We start from the raw sequence: 17,960 nt of genomic DNA, 5'->3' as shown, positions 1-17,960 counted from the left end.
ACTGAAGGAGCTATAAGACACAACCAGCAATGAACACTGTTATCACTTAGGATCATAAAAGCTTGTGTGGTTTTAAAGCGTGCAATGCCACTGTGGTCTAACATGGTTCACTGTTTTACAGAGGTGAAAGATCACAATCAATCTGTCTTTGATCTGGAACAACAAAAGACAGTTCTATTCACCAAATGTGTCCATAACGGTTCAACAAAATGAAAACCCCCCCGAGTCAAATTTGAATTTCTTTGAATTTCACAGACCACAAATTGTTCTTGTATTCAAACAAACTTGGAGCTTCATTCAGTTTACATCATCTGGACAAGCCGTGAGACCTGAAAGGTTGTAAAAGTAGCCCATACTGGTTTCATTATATGGTCTTACTCCTCCAAGGCTCAGACTTGCTTTTAGGTCCACTGTTGTTGGGTCCCTCTGTGACTCTTAGTTGATGACTTCTATTCAAGTATGGGGTCATGAGAATGTTAAGGTATCCCCACAATAATATCTCCATTGTGCTTCTCAGTATAGGATGGGCGTTAAATTCCTCACACAAAACAAATAAATCTCATAAAACAGCACCATTATATTTTAGTAAACTGTGAGAAAGATCAATAAAACATTTTATGTGCTCCTCTACATAACAAAAGAAATACTGTAAGGTGATGCAGATGAAAGCGGTTTTAAAAGAACTTACACTACTGCCAACCGTTTTCCAAACCAAACCGCTGCTTTCTTATATTACTGAAGGTGTTTTTTCATTCCTGTGAATTTTCAAAAATTTACTCGATATATAGAATTCCTCACAGGGATGCTATATCATTTGTGTCATCAACTTTTATTTGCAGGAATGAATCTTAAGAGTATAATGCAGCTCAGTGATGATTGAGTGTTCAATGTCAGATTCTCTCACCAGCACAAAGTGGAGAGCTTTTCAAAACAATCTTTGCAACACTGTTGCCATGCAACGATGACATAACATAAAATAACAAAGACTGAATAAATATTGACTGTGATGGATGGATGTGTGAACTGATATCTGTGATAATTCGAATGACCTCAGAAAACTCTCCACCTAACAGCTATCAAGCTTGGATGTTGGATAATTTTCTCCAACTTAATTGTGAGAAAACAGAAATCATAATCACAGCCCCCGAGAGCATTTTTGAAAGAATAAAACAGTGTAATGGTCCTTTAAGGAAATCTTTCATGTTCACCTGTTAACTAATATGTGACATAGGTCTATAGACCATATATAAAAAGTGTAGGTAACACATCACAGTCTACATTGGTTACCCATAGAGCGCAGAATTTAATTTAAAATTGGTTTAATTACCTTTAAAGCAGCTTTATATTATACATTTTATATTTCTGAATTACTGTGTCTCCTGTCCGTGGTGAGATCACTGAGGTCTGTTGCCCAATGCTGAAAGTCTAAGCTTAAAACCAAAGGTGACTGTGCCTTTGCAGCTGTGGCCTCCACCCTCTGGAAGAGCCAAGTCAATTGATAGTTTTAAGAAGTTGTTAAAAGCTCACCTGTTTCATAAGCACTTTATGCCACAATGTGTACTTGCCCTCTGTGTAGCTTTTATTGTTTTTAAATTATTATTTCCAGTTGTAAACTGCGCATTTGTCTTCAATGGTGCAAGTGGCCATACTTCATTAATCTTAAAATCTATGCCTTCTAAAATAGTTTGCACCAATGTAAACTAACACAAATGACCACGTTATAAACTATATATTGCAGTAAAGAACTATAAGGCCCTGTCATTTCATTGCCTTCTCAGACTGCTGGCCCAGCGACGTAAGAAGAACTACTGGGGTTTCTCTGTGAACTGCACAGGCAACGAGGCCAACTTGTCTGACTGTAAACTGGGCAGGGAGATAGTGCTGAAGGGCAACAACACCTGTGGACAGGGCATGCCTGTAGTGATCAGTTGTGTACCTGGACGTGCCTTTGCTCCCAGCATCAGCATTGGCTTCAGAAAGGCCTACAGGGTGGAGGTAAGTCAGATCATACATGCCCGGTGGTCAGTGGTCAGCACTGTCACTACAAGACAGAGAGTCTTGGATGTAAAAGCAAGAATCCTGCCAATACTCATGAACAAAACACTGGCCTCAAGTTGGGGTAGTTTCTTGTTGCTGCTGTACCTAGTGATGTAAATTTTTTTAGAATGAGTCAGAGAAGGAGGGTAAATATGCCCATGGGGGTCAATAAAGTAAAACTTATTTGTAAGTAACCCTAACAATCAGATGGTTCCCAGAAAGAATTTAATCCCTTAGTCCAAGATGATCTCAACTCATTTTCTGAGCCTCCTGGAACTAAATCCATATATCTGGATGGAATATAAACAGCAACAGGGATGTTCCTGGAGTTTACCTGACGTTGCACAGAAGAGAACAACTGTAAAAATAATATCAACAGACTCCCTTGGTCTCTGTGATTGTAACTGGATATGTTGCAGATGTTTGTGTTTGTTCTGAATTAGACTCAATTAATTTATCATTCATTTAAAAAAAAAAGGCATGAATGTCCAATTCAATGTTTGCTTGCTCTGCAAATACAGTACTTTACTTCATCGTTACATTACATAATGAGAAGCAAAAACACTTTTAATAAAGGGTTTGGTAAGTAAAAGATAGACCATCCTGTAACCAATTCTTGACTCTAGTGCAGCTCGAGATTACATTTCCTGCTTATTGATCAAGTGCCCTGTAGTCGAGCATCTGGAACATTTGAATGGATGAATGCTCAACATCTGTGCAATTAAATTGTCAGTATTTCCTCTTTATTGTTTATTAGTTTAGTTATTACCGAGGTGATACCCATTCTTCTCTATACTGCAAAACAGCAATGGTAATCCATTATAATATATAGTATATAATCCAATATAAATAAAGTAAGTAAATCAAAATTCAATGCAAATATATAATAAATATAATTCAAAATGCTATGTATAATTCAAAACCCTTCAACTGCTATATATTTTAACAATAATCATTTAAAAGACTGTAATTTTTAACATTTTCACTCATATTAGTTTATGCTTAACTGTTTCCATAGCAACCCTTAGTGCGTCTAAGAGGTGGAGCTATGATAGGCGAGGGGCGAGTGGAGGTGTTGAAGAACGGCGAGTGGGGTACAGTGTGTGATGACAACTGGAACATTCGAGCTGCCACCGTGGTGTGTCGAGAGCTGGGATTTGGTAGCGCCAAAGAGGCCTTGACTGGCGCCCGACTGGGGCAAGGTAGGACCTATGTACAGTCATCAGTCATTCTATAACATAGTACTGCTGTATATGTGGGTATAATGAAGTGGAATTAGATTAAAATAATTTTGATAATGACACCCAGTTTTAGCTTGAACACACTCCCCTCACAAATTTAGAAAAATGCTGTGAATTTTCACAATTTTTGAGTATCTTAAAAAAGCGGATTTAATGTTACTCTTTAAACACAGAGACAAACCAGGTGAGACTGATTCACACATTCACGTTCAGTAAATACCTTGGTCACAATTTTTTTACATCCAAATTTAACAAATCCTAATCAAACATAATTAACCTCCGTCAGGGGTTATCAAAAAAATCTGAATTAAAAAAAAAACAATCCAATACATTGTTATAAGATTTTTTTTAATCCAATATTGGTCAGTATTAAGAAGATATCATGTAATTATTGCGGCACACTGACTCCATACACTAAAATATGGCAGACCACAGTCACAATTCTCACCCCTACTGTAGACTGTAACAGTTCCTGTATAGAGAAGCACATTAATGTTTATTCCTTGACTAAGGAAGCCGACTTTGTGAAATGCAATATTCTTCAGCATTATAAGAAACATATGTTCATTGGAACAGTTGTCCTCTCCTCTGCCATATTCTCAGAGCAAAACACACAAGTGCACAAAATGTTCCAGCAAGGGAAACAGCCTTTATGGATTTCAGAGGAGGAATTCTTTGTTGGAGAGTCCACGAGGTTATTTGAGGGATTTTTAAAAAAAATTTTATGAGCTGACCACTGGATCCAAAAATGGTACCACACAGTCCGTAGACTTGAAATAGCTGATTGTGTTTGTTTTCAGAAGTTGTTGTAGTGGAATGCACAAGAATGAAAATAAAAAGGAAATGACACTAGAAGGTGATTCCTGGATTTTGCATAAGAGACAAATAAAATGTCCCACTTAGGAAATACTTTCAGTTTATAACACAATATGTATGTATATGTATGTAATATGTATTTTAGCCAATGTCATACAATTTTTCACTGATAGTGCTTGACCCACAGCGATTTTCTGTCATGCATTTCAAGTTAAATATTTTATTTATTTAATCTATTATAATCGTCTGTCAGACATGGAAATTGATGGTGTGTTTACAAGAGCACTGTGTTCTCCCTGTTAATTTATTTCTCTCCACTGACTGCCAGTCCGTCTCAGGCTTTGACTGAAATTTCAGAGCTCACATCACTGGAGACATTCCTGCTCAGTCACATGGGAACAAAACTGGTTTGGAGGGAGTGCTCACACATGTTATTGTGGAAAAACCTCTACACTCAGATGACTTTTTTTAGTTTGAAAAAAATAAAAGAGTTCTTTTTTTTTTTTTTGCAGCCTCAAGTGTCACATTTTCATTTGAAATAGTTGACTGCATGTTTCCTTGTAATTCTAGGAAACAGGATTAAATCACACATCTGTCTTCGGACAGAGCTGTTTTCTCAAAACACTCAGGCAGGCGAGGTTACTGCTGTTTTACTCTGGAACAGGGAGCTGTACAGGCTTGTGTTTCCTAAACTGACTGTGTAATCCTAATATCAGATTTCTTCTATCCAGTAATGAAAACAGATGACACAAGATTATTTTCCGTTCAATTATGGACACGGTGACCACTCCAGCTTAGTCATAGTAACTTTTATAAATACGTTCAACAGAATGAAAACATTCAATGTGCCCGTTGGGTTTGTTTCCCCACAGGAATCGGGCCGGTGCACATGAATGAGGTGGAGTGCTCCGGGTTTGAAAAGTCACTGACTGAGTGCCACTTCAACCGTGACTCTCTGGGCTGCAGCCACGAGGAAGATGTAGCTGTCAGGTGTAATATTCCTGCCATGGGTTTCAACAATAGAGTGAGTGACTCCATCCAGCATAGAAAAAAAAAATCAAATGTTATTTGTATAGCACTGTGAGACACATCTGTCTACCTCTGTCCTTAGCTTCGGTTAAGTGGTGGCCGTAACCCCTATGAGGGCCGTGTGGAGGTCCTGGCAGAGAAGAACGGCTCTCTGGTGTGGGGCTCGGTGTGCAGTGACAGCTGGGGGACCATGGAGGCGATGGTCGTGTGCAGACAGCTGGGCCTGGGCTTTGCCAGCCATGCTTTCCAGGTAAGGTCTCTGGAATAAAATGGATCCCTCCCCACCCACTTCCACCGAATCATTTTTAAGATGAGCTTATCTTCACTGCACAGGCTTCCAGCATAAAGGAGATGGCCTGGGTTGTAGTTTGTGTGTGGCCATGTTTTTTTCATTTATAAAATTGTCCCTCAAGTCACTAAACTTCATCACGGCACATAATGTACATGGGTGAGATGAAGTCAGTTTGGGAATAGTACTACCTACTTTAATGTCTGTGTGTGTGCACATGTGCGTGTGTGTCAGTGGATGCTATTAACTCTCCCTCTTACAAGCTTGAGCTTTATTGACCCCAGAGGGCAAAATAAAGATGGTGCTTGCTTGGAAACATCAGAAACACACAGTCAGCGCAGAAAGAAGGTCGGGGATTTTAACCTATGACACAAATGAGCGTTCGGGTGCTCAGCAGGAGTGATGGGGAAAGCCTTGACTTTGTGTTTGAAGTTTAGTTGACCCTCCAACAGCAGAACCCGTGGCGTGACTTGGCAGCGTCACAGTGCTGTCCTGCTTACGTTTCCTTCTTGCTTTTAAAAGAGTGCTCCCAGAGGTTATAGTCTGGTAAAGGGGAAGACCCCCGTTGTGTTCTTTATATTTTTCTATTTTAAGGCAGACCAGTCCGGTGTGGCACTTGTGGTTTAAGATTATATAAGTCTGGAAAGTATGTGTGAATCATGGGGACGTGCCCTGATAGCAGCAGGGGGTTTTATGAGTGGAACTTGGACTGGGTCTGGCAGAGGCTGTTTATCTCACTAAACTGTGTTTGGGACAATTACGTGTGATGCACTCCTAATGGAGCAACATGTAAACATGTCATTATCTGTTTGCAGTCATTGCTTGAGCGCTCACCCTCAAGTCCAGTACATTTCAACACTATGCTTTCCTGATCCAGCGTCTGAAATAAGGGTCTCTACTTTGTTTACAAGCAGTTATTTCACTTAAAGAGTAATTCTGTGCCAAGTCAGTGTATCATAATAACAAGTCTCTTTGCCACCACATACAGTTGCCACTGCATAAGAGTTCTCATGATAACAGCAGGTTTAGGAGTAATAAACGTCTGCTCTTTGTCATCATAGCAGAGCAAGGAATCAGTTTCTCCAGAGACTCTTTCCTGTCTGTCTTTTAAATGCTTCTGCAGGCAAATCCCGCCGCCAGATGGAACAAATGACACAGAGCTTAAACTATACAGCTGTATGCCTGTCCCTCCTCTCAACCCACCAGCAAGTACTCCCACATCCATATCTTTTTTTCCATAGCTCAGTTTCTCATGAATCCTCCACTTCCTTGGAAGATGACGGAAAATATGAGTTTCATTTACAGAAGCTTTCCCTGTGGTCTGCAAAATGTTGTAATAAGCTGAGTCAGGACTCTTAAGGACACTGGAGCACCCCTTGCTGTGTGTGTGATGTGTGACATACCCTTTGATTTGATTTGTCTTGTGGGAAAACGCAGATAACGTGTCTGCAAATTAAATACAGGAGGAAAATTAAATTAATGTCTTGGTTCAAAATTGTCCCACACACATCTTCTTTTCCAAAACAGTTGAATTAGCAGCACAACATTCATTTGCTTGTTTCCAGTTGTGAAATGATGTAACAGAGCAATGGACTTAAGACCTGGACTCAACTCTGATTTAAAGAAGTAGCTTGACATTATGGAAAATGTCCTTATTTGCCGTTTTGCTAAGAGTTAGATGAGTAGATTGATCATGTTGATACGCTAAATATGAAGCTACAGCCACTACAGTTAGAATAGCTTAGCATAAAGACTGGAGCCGGGGGGAAACAGCAAGCCTCACTCTGTCTGAAGGTAACAAAATCTGACCTCTGTACTGTGGTGCTCCATGAGCTGTTCAAACTAGAGCCAAAAACTTCAGTTTTTGTACAGATAAAACAAATCAGATATGTTTAAGAGGTTGATTTTGCTACCTTTGGACAGAGGCATGCTATGTTGAGCCAAGCTAACCAGCTGCTGGCTCCAGCTTGATACCTTGAACTATTCTCTTCAGTCACAACAATGAGGACTTAATAGGTCTTTGGGATTTCTTGATTATCTTCCAGCTGAATTACTTCTTTTTTCTTTTATGTGCTTGTCTTTATTTAGGAAACATGGTACTGGGAAGGAGATCCCTCAGCTAATGCGGTGGTGATGAGTGGAGTGAGATGTTCAGGAACCGAGCTGACTCTGGACCAGTGTCTACATCATGGGAAACACATCGACTGCCCCAAAGGAGGCGGACGTTTTGCTGCTGGGGTCTCATGCACTCAGAGTAAGAAAATGCAGAATACAATTATAGTATACTGAAGAAGCTTTCACAGCTTAAGAAGAAAAAAAGGTTCTGAAATGAAGTAAAATATGTAGAAAACATTGTATTGTCAAAGCTGGATATAAACTTTTTTTCAAAACCAGTTCCTTGTTGCTCTCTCCCTCCCAGCGGCCCCAGACCTGGTCCTCAATGCTCAGGTTGTAGAGCAAACCACCTACCTGGAGGACAGGCCCATGTACGCGCTGCAGTGTGCCCAAGAGGAGAACTGTCTCTCCAGCAGCGCTGACAAAGCCGACTCCAGCTCCTACCGCCGCCTTCTCCGCTTCTCCTCCCAGATCCACAACAACGGCCAGTCAGACTTCAGGCCGCGGGCAGCACATCATTCCTGGATCTGGCATGAATGTCACAGGTGAGACCTCAACAAGCCCTACAGTCTATAGTTTACTGCAGTGACTGTATCAAACACAGCAGTAAATGTTGTTGTTGTTTTTTTTTTTACAATTTAACGCAGTAAATTATGAATATCCAATGTCTAACTGTTCTGAAAATCCCCATATCCTGCTGGCCATCAGGCCTTTCCCCCTGTACTCCTGCTGTTCATGCTGTTTGGAGTGGGTCCTGATAAGAGCATGGATGTTATTGTGGGGCAGCTAAAAAGAGGTGTGTATGGGGGATATTTCAACATCTATTTTTTTTCTTTGTCCCTTCTAGACATTACCATAGTATGGAGGTTTTCACCCACTATGACTTGATGAGTCTGAATGGCACTAAAGTAGCAGAGGGACACAAAGCCAGCTTCTGTCTGGAGGATACCTACTGTGATGAGGGTAAATACATGTACCTTTCTTTCCTTTTTTTATTTTATTTTTTTCCTGAAGAATATAACACTGTAAAAACATAGTAAGATTTCTACTATCAAAATATGAAAGATTCTGCTAATAGTCTTTGCTCTGAACAGGTATCCAGAAAAGGTACGAATGTGCAAACTTTGGTTCACAAGGAATCACAGTTGGCTGCTGGGATACCTACAGACATGACATTGACTGTCAGTGGATTGACATCACAGACGTGAAGCCCGGCGACTACATCTTCCAGGTTAGTCTGTGAGCCATGATGCATAGGAACGATCATCTCATCTCCAGCCAGTGAAGTCTCTCAGACCAAACAGAAACTTTCCATGTCTCTGCAACTCTTGTTGTTTGGCATTCAGCCTAAGTGTACGCTTATGCAGACTTGAAACAAGTGAGCAGGGGTTGCTGAAGGACACAGACATGTCTGATGGACTCTAACTGCTGCAGAAACTACATTTACAAACACTGGCTTACCGCACTAGAAAATTATCTTCTGACCCTCTTAGTCTTCTGAGAGTCTCTAAATCTGTATTATTTGGTCCTTAGTAGTACTCAAAATGTATTAATAGTGTAAAAATGTGTAAAGGAGAAACATTTAGCTTTCACTTGCTTCATATATTTTTTTTCTCTCCCAGGTTGTGATAAACCCCAACTATGAGGTTGCAGAATCAGATTACACCAATAACATTATGAAGTGCCGCTCCCGGTACGACGGACAACGGATATGGACATACAACTGTCGTATAGGTGAGGTCATACTCCTCTGCAATGATATTAACTACAATCGTAAAACATCAAGTTTAGTGGAAAATTAGGCTGAAAAGGATTACTGATTTCATGCAAAGCAAAACCCAACTTAAAGTGAAATGTCTGATGTTTTGTACAATTTAGTCATGGGGTTTTGAACTCACTTGACTGCAAAGGATTTCAAGCCAAATATTAAAAGAGATGACTATGTTTCTGTTTAAAAATGACCGACAGTTTTACACTATTCACCTGGTGTAGATGTAAACATCCTCAAAACATCCTGGCTGCATTGTATACACTCATCAAGCACTTCATTAGGAACATACCAATACTAGGTAGGGCCTCCCTTTGCTGTCAAAACAGCCTCAGTTCTTTGTGGCATGGATTCTACATGATGTTGGAAACATCAACATTTGAGATTCTGCTTCATGTTGACATGATTGCATCACATCATTTCTGCTGATTTGTCAGCTGCACATTTATGCTGCCAACCTCCTGTTCTATCACATCCCAAAGGTGTTCTGTTGGATTCAGATCTGGTGACTGGTGAGGCCACTCAAGTTCACTGAACTCACTGTCATGTTTACGAAGCCAGTTTGAGACGACTTGACATGGTGCATCATCACGCTGGAAACAGCTGTTATTAGATGGTAAACTGTGACCATAAAGGGAGGCACATGGTCAGCAATTCTCAAATGGGCTGTGGCATTCAAACTGTGATAGATTGTTATTAAGGCGCCCAAAGTGTGCTAGGAAAACATTCCCTACGCCATTGCACCTCCAGCAGCAGACTGTTGACACAAAGCAGGTCCGGTCCATTGATTCATGCTGTTGACGGCAAATTCTGACCCTACCATCTGCCGCCTCAGCAGAAATCCAGATTCACAAAACCAGTCTACGTATCTGTTCTTGGCTGACAGCAGTGGAACTCAATGTGGTCTCGTTCATTCTGAGATGCTTTTCTGCTTATCAGAGTTGTAAAGAGTGGTTATCGGAGTTACCGTAAACCTTCTGTCACCTCCAACCAGTCAGGCTGATTCTCCTCTGATCTCCGCTCATCAACAAGACGTTTCTGTTCACAGAACTGTTGTTTGATGTGAATATTAACTGAAGCTCCCAGCATGAATCTGCGTGATTTAAAGCATTGCGCTGCTGCCACATGATTGGCTAATTGGATTAATTGTATGAATAAGCAGGTGTACAGGTGTTCCTAGTAAAGTGCTTGGTGGGTGTATGTTTATTTAAAATACTTCTTTTACACAATGTATCACGTCAAAAACTATGTACCATAGTTTCATATTTCATATTTTTATGTGATTGTGCCACATTTAAAGCTACAATCAAGTCAATTTTTCCCTGAAATTAGACAATACTGTATTTTAAAATCTACAGGTGAACGACATGGTAATGCATAGACATACCACAGAATAAGTCCTGCCAAACGCAAATCAGGCACAAATGATTATTTCAGGGAAACAGCCTATTTCAGTTTGACAAAAAATAAAACACTCATCTTCCCTTACTGAATACAAACCTATACAGTTCTCTCTTAATGCCATGTTGCATCCCCCCTTACAGAAGCTTGATGTTAAGTCAATGACAAAATGACATAAAAACATCATTACAATAACATGGACAGAGGGCTGAACATTCAAGTTTCCGATGCTCAAACCTTTTATGTTTTCTTTAAAAAGGAGTGAGAAACAAGTTTGCCTCTGAGGCAACGATCCTAAAGTAGTTTTTTACTGTTTAGAGAAATAAAATAAATATTAAGAACAACTCAACATCTTGCAACTTGTTTACAAAAAAATGTAACACCATTTTAAATTGAACTAAAATATTAGAAAATATCTATCAAGTCCAGTCTAACACTGCTCGTGACATGTTTTTTTTTTTAAACTGTCTCTATTAAATGCTGGCTTTTGAAAACAATAGTGTTTTTTAACAGATCTGCTTCTGTTCATGGATCTACATTACATTTGTCTTTTAGGTAGTTTTGCACTTCATATAAAAACTTGCAAGTACAGCGCACAATGAAAGACATTTCTTTAACCAAATCCTGAGAGTTAATCTGAAGGAATTTGACATTATGTTAGAGAAGAAAATGCAACTTAGACAGAATTATGGAGCCAATCCTGGATCACCTGGGCAAGGAGGAAACAAAAACACCAAGCCTTGAAATTGAACAACCTTGAAATGCACTTAAGTTTCAAGGCAACATGCAATCAAATGTCAGCTATCTAAAATCACTGCTTAGATCAGTCTGTTTCTTTAACACTGTTGTATCAGTGTCTTATTATTAGTAACCCTAGTACAAGTAAGAGTGAACAACAGGAACCACAGCAGTAATGTCCAAAGGTCAGGGGTCAGGTTGAGCTACAGAACAACAACTTTGAGTCTGGTGGTAAGTCAGTGTCATGCTTGATGACACTTGAGCAGGGCGGATGTTGATGACGTGGATAAGTGAAGCAGGCAAACAGTGGTGGACTGTAGTCATACTCTTGATGATCAGTTAGAAGTTTGTGACCACTGTACAGCCTCTTCAGAGGAAGACCTCTGCTGGACCTCTCTGTGGAAAATAAAGACTGTCAGATGATATTTTAAAAAGGTATCATATCATAAATCATTAGTTTTTAGGCAAAAGTTTGCCTCATTTTGACAAGACTCCGCTGTCAATATATTGGAAATATTTTTCTAGTTGTGCCGTCACTTCATCACATCAGAGGGCTGGTAGGTAATGGCAGAATGGCTTGATTGGATGGTGCAATTTTATCATGTCAAGAAGAGTCGCAGGGTTTTAAGTTTAAATTTGCTTGAGTAGGAGCATCAATATTTAATTTGCATTATGTTACATGGTATTGCTCTTCATCATCCTCTCCCTGTCTGACCTCATAGGTGGCACAATGAGTTCAGAAACAGAGGAAATGTTCCCTGGATTGCTGACCAACCAGCTGTCGCACAGGTAGACCCGAGATGGACAACACAGACGCACGGACATTGGGGAAGCAAATAGAAATAACTGACAACCACTAGAGGGGGCTGTACTGCTTTGCTTCCTCGGATCAGTGCTGGATTGATGAGCTCAGAGCTCAACTGGTACAACGGACAATAATTCAATGAGAAAAAGACCTGCTTGCTTATGAAATGTATTAACCACATTCAGCTGTACAAAAGTGCTCTGATCTCTTAATGTCTATTGCCTTTGTTGTCAGTAAATTGTAGGTTTTGACTTGGTGCTTAATGGGAGAGATGTTAGGGAGGACTGCAGCCAAATTATTTATTATATTAACTGTGCCAACAGTTACCTTCTAAGCCAAAGTTTCAAGCATTTGGGGAAAGCCTCAGATGAAAGAAAAAAAAAACAAAAAAAAAAAAACACATTAGATGAGACCTTCAACTGTATGTTGAGTTTGCTTGGGATGGATGAAAACAGTCTGCTGCTAAATCTACCGTTATACGTGCTCAGTATCTTGCACAGTGTGTTTTCTTTGTATAACAATTGAATTGAAAGACAGGTGTATAAATCTAATTTACTTCCAAAGTATTGGATAGTTAAAGGCATTAACTAGAAACCAAAATCAAATACAGTACATGATTATAATAATTACTGCAGTGAAACAAGCCAAAGATTTTTGGCAACAACACAACTGACAAGACAAATAACTTGTTTTCAGAAGAGCTGTATTTAGCTTTCTACAAATGATGAAACCACAACTGCAATAAAGGCAGGGAAAGCTGGATTTATTTTTTACAATTCCTGTCAGAGCCACTCCAGTGCTGAATATAGTAGTTTTATTTGTGCCAACAGTTGCTTGGATTTGGTTCCTGCAGTATTTATGACAATCTGTGAAGATTTTCAGTCATAAATTAATGTCAGAATTAAGCTGAGAGGGAAAGTGCTTTTTGCTTCCAGGATTTTGTGTTTCACATACTTGAACTCACTTTTGAAAATGTTTTATTTATTGAGTATTTTTGGTTGTTACAGTAGACACACATTTTCATCTTCATGAAATGCACATCCCCTCAGCTTATCTTTCAGTTTTGTTTAAATTATTACCATCAGGGACTATGATAACATTTTGGATGTACTGTAATAGCCACAAATATGTGTGAAAACGCCTCTTCATTGTTTTGTAAATTAGTGTTATTTTAATGTAGCAAATCTAATGACCCCTCTTTTTATAAGGGTACTTGTTGCCTGATTGTTTTTATGTTGTATGCAAGGGTGAATGTGGAAAAGTGTTACATTTTTTGAAAATAAAAATGGTAAAAGGAGATACCAAATTATATGATGTACTTTTTTCAGAAGTTCAAAGGAAGCCAGGATGAAAGACACACAGCAGTAACATACCATAAAAGTACTATGTAGTCCGCAGTAAGTGGTTTTACATGTGCAATCCAAAGTTCAGTGCTCCGATCACTAGCATTCAAATAATAATGTTGGTTAGAGTTGGCCTAAAAACAGTGTTATTCAACTAAATTTGATAAAAATCCTAACATGTGATTAGCTAGAAAAACCACCTTAATTGTAAAACTCTAATTTGTCCCTGCCCACAACAGGAAAATCACAGCCACACACAGTGGCACACAGGCTGATCTTCATGTCACTAAAATGGAATTAAAATTCAACAACCCCTCAGCCAACTCCATGGTGCTGGCTGTGTGAACCTGTAATGTCTGAAATCAGTGGCTTTCATAAGTATGTTTACCTGTGTGTGCCAACAGTGTAAACACTTCTCTTCAGTATCGCTGCACTCTGCCTCTTCTCGGCAGCCCCAGGGCTCTGGTCACCATCCGCCTGGCAACAGCACAGTCTGTTCTGGGACGTTCCTTCACTGGCTGGATAAACTCTGGACGACAGCACAGAAACAACTATCTTATCCATGCATCCAGTGTTAGAACACAAACTACTTCCCATTTTAAACAGTAGATACTGCAGAAGATAAAAAATATTGTTGCTTAAGATATCTCCTGAGAGACAGCAATTGAATCTTGTACCTGCTCGTCTAATGGCCTTGCCTTTGGCTTTTTTACTCCCTTCAGCCAGTGCTCGAGCCTTCAGCAGTGGGTGGCAGATGGAGAGGGCGTGGAGTGCTGCATGTGGCACAGTAAACAGCGCTACTTGTTAGTACAGTTTCAGCCATAAACATTAGCTCTTCACCTCAAACCCACCTATGGGGGCTCATACCTGCCGACTCACTGGAAAAAACTCCCAGGGCATGTGTGTTATCCACCCACTTGATCTTCATTCCACCATCACTGAGACACAGAGGAGAGCAGATAGTTTTATTAAATTTCAATTACATGTTTATTGGCTAGATCAACTGTTTTAGATCATTTTATTTTAATTATGTTGGACATACACCAATAGGATGAGAATGTTTTTCTTTCAAGTCTCAGAAGAAAAACTTGTTTTTCTCACTAAAGACTAAACTTAGAAATAGAGAAAACTTAAAGTCAAGGGGTTAAAGGGCTAAAACAAAATTGCTATGAAGACAGCCTGAGCTGTGAAGAGGTTTAGGATATTAGCTCTCTGTTCACACCTGTACTCTGTGAAAGCATCCAGGAGGTCATCGGTTTTGAACATAGGCGGGAAGTCATAGATCTCGATCACGTGACGGAAGTCATCCTGGTTGATGCACACATTCTCATAAATAGAGTAGTCATTGTGGACGTGCTCAATGGAAAAAGACACTGCCTCTTTCAGATGTGCCTTGATCTGACAGAGCAAACGCAGAATAACTGGTTACAATTTATTGATAGAGAACAATAAGTACAGGAAAAATATAAATACCAAGCAATTTAAAATACCTAAAAAGAGACTGTAATAATATTAATATGTATATGTAGACAAATATAGAAATAATATAAAAACAACCACACCTTTAAAATGAAGTGTTTGCTAGCTTACCTCTTCAGTTACATCATCTGTGCCTGTGCTAACGTCTTCTATCTGGGAACTGTATGGCACACTAGCAAAGTCTTCTTTGCCTTTCACATCCTCCTCCAGAGTCATGTCAGCGAAGCAGGACACAGTGTGGTCCACGACAACAGGCTCAGTTTCATGCAGCCTCAGCACCAACTTTTGTCTCTCGTCCTGAGGACAACGTGCTGAACTGTTCGAAATATGGTTGATGATACCGTCCATTACACAGGGGAGTGATTCCTGTCTGGATGCAGATGAGGAGTTGGTGTTTTCTGAATTTTCATAACAGGAACAAGAGTCAGATGAACAGCTGATGCAGCAACAGCTACTGGAGGCTGGACTTGGTTTCTCTTTGTGCGCCGTGTGTCCTTGTGAGTTTTGCGAGGAAAGTCTCTCCCGAGCAGCTCGTGGCATGTAAAGAGGTTTGTCTGGCCTCTTCGGTCCGCGGCTTCTTGAAGGGATTGAAGATATAGGCTTAGCAAAGCCGTCCATCTCCTCCCTACTTCTTAGAGTCCCTTCACAAAAGCTGTTGTTGCTCTCCAAATCACTGTCTTCCTCGATCTCACCTCTACAGAAAAACCAACAAAAACCCAAACTTATATTAAAACCTCTACCTTGAATTTGTTATTAATTAACTCATTTTATGTTTATGTTATTTCATTTATGTATCCTGCACTAGACAAACGAGCTCTAATTTCTTTCAGTCTTATTAGACAACTTCTTTAAAAACCAACTGGTAAATTGAACCTTTAACTCCAACTCCTTGGTTAAAAGTATTAACTGTCACCGCACCTGATCAAAAGTCAGGTACTGTTGCTCATTTTAAAAATGCACCGGACTAACAATTTAGGCATCAATCAGAGTTTGGCCAGCACTGTGCATATGATCTACTTATCTACATTCTGTACCTGAGCTCAGAATGGCAGACCACCACCCTGCGATACCAGCTTTCTCCTACTGAGAAGGTGGTGAGATCTGGCAGGTCTTCTATGGTCTTATGAATCAGGTATCGCAGTCTGCTGGGTAGACAGGGGAACAGGAGCACGCTGGAGAAGGACACAGACAGCATGACAGAGAGACAGTAAGAGGGCCATATTGTCTTTTGGCAGTGTAAAAGCAACTTCATTTTTAACAACATAAACCTGACATTGAGGCTATAATGTTATTGTATATAATCTTTTTCTTTATATTGGGTAATCTCACTGAGATCACGATATATTTTGCAAGACAGTAAACCCAGAGGAACTAAGTACAGAAAGAAGAAACAATCACACACATCTTTTTAAAGGTCCAAAATTAACACTTTAAATCCGGCTAATGTGATGGGATGTGCAAGTTTTAAAGCCTTTTGTAAATCAGTTCATTATATAGTGTACATCACTGGAAGGCAGTCTTCCTTAGTTTAGTTTTAACTCAGGGGTATCAAGAGTTGGCCAATCCTTGTATCTTATCTGAGGAACAGTTGTAAATATAAGAAGAGATGCAAGTAAGTAAGTGAAAGTGTGGAGCTCTCTACTTGTTGCTGGTGAGGACATTGCCCACTTTTCCATAAAGTATCAAGTGGTGAATTCTGAGTAGATTATTTATCTACATACAACACACATTGCACAATTACAACTGTGCCATGTTTTAAAGGAGAAAGAGCAGCAGGTCAAACACAGACATGATGGTGGATTGCATAATGGTCCCCCCCCAAGAGAAAAACATGCTTATTCAAATACAGGAAACCTATTTTAACTTCAATTTCAGTGCTACTTCTTTCCCATGAGGGGAGCCTCACCTCTTGCGGCTGCTCTTCTGTTGGTATGTTTCCAGCTCATCCATGACATGGTGCACGAATTCATTTTCTTGCTTTGGGAGGTAAAGGCCATCGAAACAAGGAAACGCCAGGGTGGACAGAGGAGGATGGATCCTGCTGCCGATGTGAGGTTATTTTCTTAGTGAAACGTTAAATTAAACCCAACTTGAGCCAAATGCAAATTAGCTGTGTCCTGTTACGTTAGTTAACAACAGAGAACACCGTAATAAAGGCTAACCAAACTAACAACACCTTCGTTAGTTAAAGCTAAGTGGAACAGAAAGTTAGCTGATTGTTTTGATTTCCTTAGCCACACGTTTAAAAACTCAAAACTAAATTAGCTGACTTTAGTTATCGTTGACGTTCGTGTTGTCACTGTCAGTCTACCACAGTTCATGCTATAGTTAATGCTTATACAAACCACAGTGGGCTTACCGTCGTGGTTTAAATGTGTTATTTTTGACCTGGACGTGTTTTAGTGAGATACTGAACCCACAGGAGGAGAGGCAACAGTCACAAGCAGCAGCGCTCAGTAGCTAGCTAATGTTGCTTCGCTTCCGGAAGATGTTTTTTTTTTGTTTTTGTTTTTTTTGCCCGTTCCTTTATATATCCGGTCTGATTCCTTCACAATAAAAGCGACGGTCCGATAAAACTATCCAAGAAAATGCACCACCCATACTCCTCAAAACCAGATGTGGACAGTGGTGGAAGAAATACTCAGAATAGAATAAAGAACAAAAGTAGCAGTAACATAATATTAAAAATATACTTTAAATTTTTTCAATCAAAATTAACATCAAAATATATTTAACTTACCAAAAGCAAAAATAAGAATTATTCTAAAAGAAAATTAAAAATTATATATAACAATTTATATGAAAATATTATATACAATTATATTGTTATATGTTTCTCATAACAAGTTTAAAAAAATCTGTTGGTACAGATATTTTGTAATATAATTAAGCTGTTGTT

At 39.5% G+C, this 17,960-nt stretch overlaps 2 protein-coding genes across 5 annotated transcripts in view; one reads left to right on the top strand and one right to left on the bottom strand.

Annotated features, from left to right (window-relative positions):
• loxl2a (lysyl oxidase-like 2a) overlaps positions 1–13,538 on the top strand; it is a 29,409-nt gene extending 15,871 nt beyond the window's left edge. The window contains exons 5-14 of the mRNA XM_071494514.1: positions 1,779–1,995; positions 3,056–3,239; positions 4,967–5,118; positions 5,206–5,373; positions 7,501–7,666; positions 7,832–8,072; positions 8,375–8,490; positions 8,622–8,758; positions 9,150–9,261; positions 12,157–13,538. Of these exons, the coding sequence (XP_071350615.1) occupies positions 1,779–1,995; positions 3,056–3,239; positions 4,967–5,118; positions 5,206–5,373; positions 7,501–7,666; positions 7,832–8,072; positions 8,375–8,490; positions 8,622–8,758; positions 9,150–9,261; positions 12,157–12,227 (1,564 nt within the window). The 3' untranslated portion in view covers positions 12,228–13,538. The remainder of the gene's footprint in view (positions 1–1,778; positions 1,996–3,055; positions 3,240–4,966; positions 5,119–5,205; positions 5,374–7,500; positions 7,667–7,831; positions 8,073–8,374; positions 8,491–8,621; positions 8,759–9,149; positions 9,262–12,156) is intronic.
• On the bottom strand, positions 9,543–17,559 carry r3hcc1 (R3H domain and coiled-coil containing 1). 4 transcript variants are annotated; one of them, XM_071494515.1, is made up of 9 exons: positions 17,421–17,559; positions 16,968–17,099; positions 16,096–16,233; positions 15,173–15,755; positions 14,805–14,980; positions 14,450–14,520; positions 14,260–14,355; positions 13,971–14,111; positions 9,543–11,830 (listed from the first exon to the last, which is right to left on the bottom strand). In XM_071494515.1, the coding sequence occupies exons 2-8, from the start codon at positions 17,009–17,011 to the stop codon at positions 14,002–14,004; spliced, it is 1,218 nt and encodes a 405-aa protein (XP_071350616.1). In that variant the 5' UTR covers positions 17,012–17,099; positions 17,421–17,559; the 3' UTR covers positions 9,543–11,830; positions 13,971–14,001. The 4 variants fall into 4 exon arrangements, with proteins under 4 accessions (XP_071350616.1, XP_071350617.1, XP_071350618.1 ...); XM_071494516.1 differs by having other exon boundaries at positions 16,968–17,102; positions 17,421–17,554; XM_071494519.1 differs by having other exon boundaries at positions 11,694–11,830; positions 14,462–14,520.
• Positions 17,560–17,960: the final 401 nt, after the last annotated feature.

This window comes from Trachinotus anak, unplaced genomic scaffold, assembly GCF_046630095.1.
Source record: "Trachinotus anak isolate AG129_WGS33_773 ecotype Australia unplaced genomic scaffold, CSIRO_AGI_Tana_v1 ptg000013l, whole genome shotgun sequence".
NCBI lineage: Eukaryota > Metazoa > Chordata > Actinopteri > Carangiformes > Carangidae > Trachinotus > Trachinotus anak.
Note: the sequence above shows the minus strand (reverse complement) of the source record. Positions and strands in the feature narration are given on the sequence as shown.

Bases quoted from the DNA above. Each gene is read 5' to 3' on its own strand.
- r3hcc1 (XM_071494515.1), bottom strand. From the start codon at position 17,011: ATGGATGAGCTGGAAACATACCAACAGAAGAGCAGCCGCAAGAG. The intron at 15,756-16,095 runs GTACAGAATGTA...GTTTTTCTGTAG, and splicing joins GTCTGCCATTCTGAGCTCAG to AGGTGAGATCGAGGAAGACA. The intron at 14,112-14,259 runs GTACAAGATTCA...GCTGTCGTCCAG, and splicing joins CAAGGCCATTAGACGAGCAG to AGTTTATCCAGCCAGTGAAG.